At 34.0% G+C, this 8,548-nt stretch overlaps 3 protein-coding genes across 3 annotated transcripts; 2 read left to right on the plus strand and 1 right to left on the minus strand.

Moving 5' to 3' along the window:
- The first annotated feature begins 895 nt into the window (after nt 1-895).
- On the plus strand, nt 896-3,222 carry LOC132725284 (uncharacterized). The gene is made up of 3 exons (XM_060710385.1): nt 896-1,773; nt 2,237-2,363; nt 2,660-3,222. Exons 1-3 carry the CDS (start codon nt 1,673-1,675, stop codon nt 2,819-2,821), a joined length of 390 nt encoding a protein of 129 aa, XP_060566368.1. The 5' UTR covers nt 896-1,672; the 3' UTR covers nt 2,822-3,222.
- On the plus strand, nt 3,222-4,350 carry LOC132725293 (uncharacterized). Its single transcript, XM_060710397.1, has one exon. The coding sequence runs from the start codon at nt 3,325-3,327 to the stop codon at nt 4,018-4,020; it is 696 nt and encodes a 231-aa protein (XP_060566380.1). The 5' UTR covers nt 3,222-3,324; the 3' UTR covers nt 4,021-4,350.
- A 496-nt stretch (nt 4,351-4,846) lies between these two features.
- Nucleotides 4,847-7,663, minus strand: LOC132725303 (uncharacterized). Its single transcript, XM_060710406.1, has 3 exons — nt 7,385-7,663; nt 6,839-7,072; nt 4,847-6,569 (listed from the first exon to the last, which is right to left on the minus strand). The coding sequence occupies exons 1-3, from the start codon at nt 7,578-7,580 to the stop codon at nt 5,578-5,580; spliced, it is 1,422 nt and encodes a 473-aa protein (XP_060566389.1). The 5' UTR covers nt 7,581-7,663; the 3' UTR covers nt 4,847-5,577.
- Nucleotides 7,664-8,548: the final 885 nt, after the last annotated feature.

Raw genomic sequence — 8,548 nt, forward strand, 5'->3', positions numbered from 1 at the left:
TTCATTTTGACAACTAACAACACACCCAAAAATTAAAATTTGCCACGAGTTGATGATTTTTTAAAATCTTGATCTAGAACTTAAAAGATTTAAAGCCGTTTTAAAATAGAGCTATTCCAAAGGAAACGGTTTAAGAAAGGATTGGTCTAAATCTTTTAAGAAAAGTCTTTATAATCTTTATTTTTCTTCGAATTTAACCAACGATAAGTTATTATGAGCCTAGTCCTGTAGATAAATTAATGCTGAGCCTTTACATTCATTCTCTGTTGCAATAAGTTTGTAAAATGATACGAGTTTAAAACGAGAAACTTAAATTCCTATTGCACATATATTACGATAATTAATAGAAAGTCAGTACACGATAGAAGTGACGCAATCATAGTTTAACACTTAGTAAACGTATGACGCAACGAAATATTTGTGGATAAAGCGATAAAATTATTAAAACTTAGATTTACTCAACTTTATTTTTTTACCTTATGAATTTTTTATACGCAATTGCGTATTATGCATAGTGGGTGCTACGCCCTTAAACGACTAGATACTGGATACAAAGCACAAAAACATCTTTAAGAAACAAAACTACTTGTAGTATAGACCGGAATAAAAATCACCTACCTGTCCTCCTTACAAATAATCCTCAATCTTTAAAATTCTATACTGTAACCTGAAAACCCGATACTGTAACACGTTCCCTACGGTGGGAATAGGGCATATTATTATTAACAGGTATTAAACTGGTTTAAATATTACAATATTTTTGTGTTTAAAAGAGCGTAGATCTATCACGTTGGGGGCAAATCTGACCACAAACAATTTGTAAACGTTTTAAATGTCTCCATGGTCTCTAGCAAAAAAAAAGCAATGATATTTAAAATAAATAAAATATCCATACCGCACAGATATAGGAAACATTTCCAGATGTCACTTAATTGAAATAGCAATATCGTGAAGATAATCAATGTAACAAATGGAGCTATTACTATTACTAATACAACCACTAACACTAATAAAATCGTCATAATCGTCACAATTTCACTCATGTTTATCAACTGTTTTACATGTACTGTACTGTAGAAAAATGTAACAGTTACTATGTACATGCAATATGCACATAGTTTAAGCGCGTGTAGTGTTAATAAATAGATCGGAATATGTTAGTGTAATAATAGGGTATGTAAGTCTCGTCATGTGACTTGCGAGTTTTCACGATACTTTGAACTTCCGGGTAACAACACTGTTTATCTATAGGCAAGTTGATTGTTATTGTTTTGATTCGTATATTTCCGCGCATGCGCATTTACTGGTTGGCAGAAACAAAACAAATAAACATGGCGTCAAAGGAAATCGATATGATGGTGGCGAGTAAATTAACAACGCAGATTTCTCATTTAGATACAATTTCAATGAATAGATATGCTGAAAAGTTGCTTGTGGATGGATTTATGATTCCCGATCCGTACGGGACAGGTTTAAAGTACGAAACCTCTACACAGAAGTGGCCGAATGTTTTGTTTGGTGACATTTACAACTACCTGATCAATACGCCAGGAATCTACACACAAGAAAGTATGAAAGCATATAAATCACTTGATGGGTATAATTTCTTCGCGTGTGGCCATGTCCAGGAAGTCCTGTTTTCTGAAGTTTTTGTGTGTTAAAGTCAAAGGTCATGCCATCTCAGAGTGTCACAAAGAAGCCTCATGAACCCTGGGTGTGTGTACACAAGGAGAAGGGCTACATAATCTCTGCACATTTAACATGTAAAGCTGGGTAAGATTTTTTTACATATTGCATTGAAATTTATTTTTATATATTGATCAATATTGTTAATGTATATAATTTTATTACACATCATAACTGATCACATCTGACATGATTGTAAAAGTTAACCTTAATGTCATAGTGTGCAGCCCTGACAGAGACACAAACTTTGGACCCTCAGGTTACGGTACTGCAGCTTTACGGACTGAGCTATTTTAGGTTCTACCAGCCCTTTAGCCCTAACTAGTGAACAATTTAATACCTTAATTTGCATCAAAATTTTTATTTTACAGTAAAATGTGAACAATATTTTGTCACATTCATGTATGTCTAATGCTGTTCATTATGCCTAGCCACTGCTGCCACAATTAAAATAGGGTTGAATGATACAAAATGTATTATGTACAAATGATTAAGCATTTTATTTTTAATGAAAAAGCTTAATTATAACTGTGAATTTTTAAACTTTCAGACTTGGAGAAGCTTGCAGTCATGTTGCTGCCCTCCTCTTCAAAATTGAGAGAGCATCATTGTATGGGTTAAACAAAGAAAGTCGAACTAGTGTCACATGTGCCTGGAACCAGTTCTACCAAAAGAAGGTAATAACTATATAACATACTTAAAAAATAAGATGATGTTTTCATGCTTTTTTAGCATAACTCAAAGCACAAAACTTTAAGGCTGTCTTTGCAATTTCCATTTGCTGTACTGTAGATGGTTACACTTGCAGGCTAGATCTTTCTGGTTTCACAACTATTATAATGTTATGAATATAAAACTTTAAAAAAAGAGTTTTGATTTCTTATATTTTATTTATCTTCCATACTTAATACGTTTGAAGTATGATGTCATTTTTTAAAAAATTTACTATTCATAGATACATAACATTTTGTAGGTAACGCCTCAGCCCATTAATGAAATCGACTTCAACAGGCCCAAGCGTAAGGTCATCAAAAAGCGGAAGAAACCAACAGCTGACAGTGATGAAGATGACCTTGATGTATCATCAATGTTCAGGAAGTTAAGGCAAATTCACCCTCTGCTTGCGTCTAACTAAAGGATGACTCGGAAACTGATACTGCTTCAGAAGACGAGGACTTGCCACCAGTAAGCATTTATTAAGCTTTAATTATTCATTTAAACTAATTGCCTGATTTTATTAAAAATCAAATTTGCATCCATTACATCATGTTAAAGGAACTCCACTTTGGTTTTTTTGATCACATTAAAGGGACTCCACTCTGGATATTTGATATGGCGAGACTAAACACATTATTTGGAGATTACTGTTCAGTTTGATGAAAATATTGACCAATAACTTGTGTGCAAAGTTCCAGATCATTTTCTCACTTCGGTTGTCTAGAATTCAAATTTATGTTCTGATTACATTTAAGAAATATTATGTTTCTTGGTTATCCTTTGCATAGATTTATGGGTTAACTACGCCACCTTTTCTATGTAAGATATTCAATATCTTTTTCTTTGCAGCTACTACAGAGATGCTGGAACTTGGAGCCCAACCTTCAAGAGATTAACATAGACAGCAGTTACAGTCATCTGATGAGAGATTTCACTGTAACTGAGCAACAGGCACAGAATTTGGAAGTCATGACCAGGGGACAGCATGAAAGCCCAGCTTGGCACAGACAAAGGCAAGGCAGGATCACTGCGTCATTTGTGCATGATGTTAAAACATTGAAAAGTGACACTTCGCGAAAATCAATTGTGAATAAGATACTGAAAATAGACCAAAAAAATCTGAGCAAAATTGAGGCAGTGAAGTTTGGAATAAAAAATGAGAAAGTAGCCAAAGAACAATATAAAACTCAAATGATGAATGTGCACAACAATTTTACATTACGCGACTCTGGTTTAGTGGTTGACACAACATGCCCTTTCTTTGCGGCAACACCAGATGGTGTAAGAGAATGTTCTTGTCATGGGAGTGGGCTTGTTGAAGTCAAATGTGTATATAAGCACAAAGACCAAGAAATAAGTAACATTGATGACAATACCTTTTATTTAGAGAAAGACGACTTAAGTTTGAAAAAAGGACACAGATACTTTACACAAGTGCAATTTCAAATGTATGTTTGTAGTAAAACATTTTGTGACTTTGTTGTGTTCACAGAAAAGGGAATTCATATACAAACAATTAACTATGACTCAGACTTTGTGCAGGAGTTGATTGAAAAATGTGACAGTTTTGTAAAGAATGACCTTCTTGTTGAAATTATTCAAAGGAAACTGTTGTAAATGTAGAATTGTAGTGAGAACTTTGTATAAACCATGTAAATACTAAGTAAACACTTTTAGATACTACTTGTGTTATATGGTCGAAAAAAAAATAAATTTAGATAATCACTTATTGGTTGATGTTGTATTATATGTACTTAACTTAATATACAAGGTTTTGCTAGCTTTAGGTGGGCTATATGAGAAGATACTTCATATGTTGCATAGGTAACTTTATTTACAAAATGAAAGACATAGAGTAAATTATACGAAAACATGACATAACATAGAAAACAAGCAATTATCATAGTATTGCAAGCAATCCATAAGTCTCCTGCCGGTTAGGACCCCATCAACATTCTGAAGGGCCATTGGCCATTCACTAATGTTTCAATTTTTCTCTATTTTAAGTAAATTTGTTGGAAAAGTTCTTTAAAGGTGATCACAGCAAACAGTTTTTATGAACAGAAAGTTAATATTTGAAACATCCCTGTTACCAAAATATAACATTTTTAAAACCAAAATTCTTAAAGAGGACATAACTCTTGAATTAAAGATGCAATTTCATAAAAATTTTCAGCTCTTTTTGACTAATCACAAATTTTGTTATATTTGCCATGTTTTAAGCCTATTTGTTGCCAAGGCAACCAATATTTTTTTCAAAATAGGAAGAACAGATAAGACATGCATAATCTCAAGACTGCCATCTACCTATATGTCAAGTTTCATAATAATATTTCCAGTACTTTTTGAGTTATCACTGGATTCAGTTTAATGAGTTTATGTGTAAAATTTGCCATATTTTCAGTCTATGTGTTGCCATAGCAACCAGAATTTTCAACATAATCTCCAGACTGCCATCTACCCATATTGCAAGTTTCATAAAAATATTTCCAGTACTTTTTGCGTTATCACTGGATCCAGTTTATGTGTAAAATATGCCATATTTTCAGCCTATTTGTTGCCATAGCAACCAGAATTTTCAACATAGGAAGAAAAGAAAAAAAACGTGCATAATCTCCATACTGCCATCTATCCATACATCAAGTTTCATAAAAATATTTTCAGTACTTTTCAAGTTATTGCGGGATCCAGTTTTGTGGACGGACGGACTGACGGACTGACAGACAGACAGACGGACAGTTGGACGGAGGGTAAACCTAAAGTCCCCTCCGGTAAACCGGTAGGGGACTTAAAAACATGTTCAACAAATGACCAACAATACATAGAATAAATATTAACGAACACATTTATAACATTACAAATTACAGACATTACAAAGAATAAATACAAACACATTATTTTTTAAAGAAATTAATGACATTACATTGAATTTCTAGAGGACATTTATGCTTTTACTTCATTTCCCTGTCTCGGTGGAATAGTTAAAAACTTGTGCTTCATAAAATAACTGGAAATATATCCGTGATATGAATTATATGATCAACTGAAAGATCCTCAGCTTTTATGAACATGTCACTTTTAAATACCGAAACCATATAAATAGTTCATGTAGATCTATTAAGCAATTCTAGATCACAACATTACATTTTCACTTCCATAGAAAAAGTCCTCTTATCACTTCACTAATTTTGGCAGCAGATTAGTCAAAGCCGAGCATATGGTAACAATTGAATCGGCATGTGGCAATAACGTAATTGGCATTACATTTTTAAGAATTTGAAACCTTTTCACACGCTCTATAGCTCGCTCAACATGGATTCTTGAACGTGAAAGCCTTCTGGAGTTTTCAACCTCTTTTTGTGAAAATTGTTTTTTCCCTTTACTAAATGGTGGAATGGCCAACTGTGCCCCATATGCTGCTAGTTCATCCTGAATTAAAAATCCACGATCTGCCAAAACAAGGTCACCATGGTCAAGTTTTTCATAGAACTTTGATTCATTTGTGATGACTTTATCTGAAACTCTCCCACCCCAGCACTTTGACAGAAAACTGACTGCCCCGTATGGTGTGATGCCTATAAGTACTTTCATTGTATTATGGTGCTTATAACTACTCCATGTCTTTGCTCGAGCTTTGAGGTTAGTGGGTCGCTGTATGAATATCTCGGTACAGTCAATTATTACTCTGCACTTACGGTAGTTCTTTCTGAAACTCTTTGGCATGTTTTTTATAATTCTGTCCTTAGATGGCCATATGATAAGTGGCTTAAGCTTTTTAGCTAGTACTGGAAGAGATTGTGTCAAAATCTTTGAAACTTGTGTTGGTCCTATTTGGAATATCTTTGCTAGGTATGAATTAGTAAGATTAAGTCTTAGTTTCATAAGGACCAAGAGAAGCATGTCACCAACATTTAATTTTCCTATTGGTTTAAAGTTATTTTTAACAAGGTCTAGAACAAACATGAACAGTGTCATTGAAGGGAGTCCAGTTAGCATGCTGATTTCTGAATTTTTAACGTTTTTAAATGTAAATTTCTGTTCTTCAATCCTTGACTTAAGCTCCCTATTTTCCCTCTGCAGTCTCTGGTATTCAGTGCTAAGCTTAGAGTAATCTTCCTTAAGGATATCATAATCTTTTTGTAATGCATCTGGCTCTGGGTCTGTTCCTGAAAAAACAAAAAGGAAGAAATGTTAGGCTTTGATTGGTAAATATGTCTAGTTACACAGTTATTCACAAATTACAGGAGACAATGTCAAAGCGGTTGGCTAGCTCAGTGGAAAGGTCATTAAATGTAAATGCAATAGTCTGAGGTTTGAGACCTGGACAGGTTATGTGTACATTTTCCTCATCTGAACCAATAATTAAAAGAAAGGAAAAATTGTTTAACTACAGCTACATATAAGAGCTATTAGAATTTATATATTACTAAATTACCTGTTTCAACAGTCATAGGCTTTTTTAGAGTTAATAGGACTTCGGCTGCCTCTTCAGCTGTCATAACCGGTGGTAAATTCTCCTTATCATCAAAGCATGTATCAAGTTTCCTTCTTTTCAATGAACGTTCATATCTGTTCAACCGAGCTGGTGTCTCCATAACTTTTGGAGTTGGTGTGAAAATGAACCTGCTAGGTGCATAATCTGGGTGACTTGAATCCAAGGATGGTGAACCTGTAATTGATATATCATATAAGACATAACAATAAAAATAATTTGTACACATTTAATGTACAGTAATTTACAAAAGTGCTTGCCAATTAAGAAGTAAATAAAAATTATGACTTTAATTTTGTATTTCTAATTGTGACATCCTATATCTGATATCTATCATACATGTATATACAGTTGTATATATAGCTAGATTGAACTTCTGTGAACAGTGAACAAGGCTTAAGAATCAATCATGTAGCGTACATCAATGACTGACAGCATCCCATATGAAATGTAGATACAACTACTACTGATCTCTACATAAAAACTAACCCGATACGAAATGTTGACTGCATAAACGATCGTGAGCCGAAGGTTGCCAGAATTTCTTCGGGTCCGTTATATCCATCCGTTTCATCGCTATTTGCCATCTTAATTTTCTCTCTCCTTGTGGAAATCGAAAGAAACGAATGCCTGAGCCTTTCACAAAACGATTTGTGCAACCAGGCGTGCAACTGCTGATCGGCATGGCTATATTTAGTTTGTTTACAATCTATCCACGCTCTATAAAATTTCAAAACTGGTTGAATTTGTTTTGCCAACCAGCGGAACTGGCAGTTATTTAGCAGGTGCGCGTGACGTCACTCGTCAACTTGCCTATATCGGGTTATACTTGTATGCCGGTGGAAAAGTAAAACCACGGTTTTATATTACTATTTGTAATGTAAATCCGTGGTAAAACTTACACGAAAAAGCGAAGGGGTTGTGAAAATTGATAGAGTTTTTTGTTTTGTAAACGAAATGTAAACGGTTTCATCTTGTGAACAAGAATCAATGAAAGACACTTCGTATAAACTTCAGGTGGGTGTGTCCACAGACACTTGGGGTTATGTGCGTGGCTCCCCTTCTTGATCCGCACTTGTATACACCATGCCTATTTTTATCGTGCAAACCGTACGTCAAAATATTTTTGCATATTATTAGACCTGGTCACATGTCTTGAGACTTGAACATAAAACTTGTTTTCCGCTTGTTTTAACAACGGTTAAAAAAGTCCCTTAAATACCATAATTTCAAATTGAAGCGTTGGTAAAAAAAAAGTTTAATAAACTTTACTTTTAGTTTTTAATGTTCAGGGCGGAGAAGGGCGGGGTCCATACTCCAAGAGTCTGTGATTCAGTATACTGCAATGAATGTTGTAATAATTTCATATCCATGTAAACCTGATAAATTTCTGTATTTGATACAACTTCATTCGCATCTGACTTCAAACTGGTGAATTTGATTTTTATCGATTTTCTATAGCGCAACCTGATTATCAGTCAGAAGTATAAAGTATACAGTAAATAGTTGAAGTCATTATAATATTTTAATCCATAATTTGTTTGTGTATAAGTATTTATCAGTAGTCAAAGGAAATCTATATAAGGTAGAACTCCACAGTTAATTTCAAGTATCCTACAAGCAATGCGTCTAATAATTTTGATACCAAACTAC

This window comes from Ruditapes philippinarum, unplaced genomic scaffold, assembly GCF_026571515.1.
Source record: "Ruditapes philippinarum isolate M1 unplaced genomic scaffold, ASM2657151v2 ctg2739_1_1_1_1, whole genome shotgun sequence".
NCBI lineage: Eukaryota > Metazoa > Mollusca > Bivalvia > Venerida > Veneridae > Ruditapes > Ruditapes philippinarum.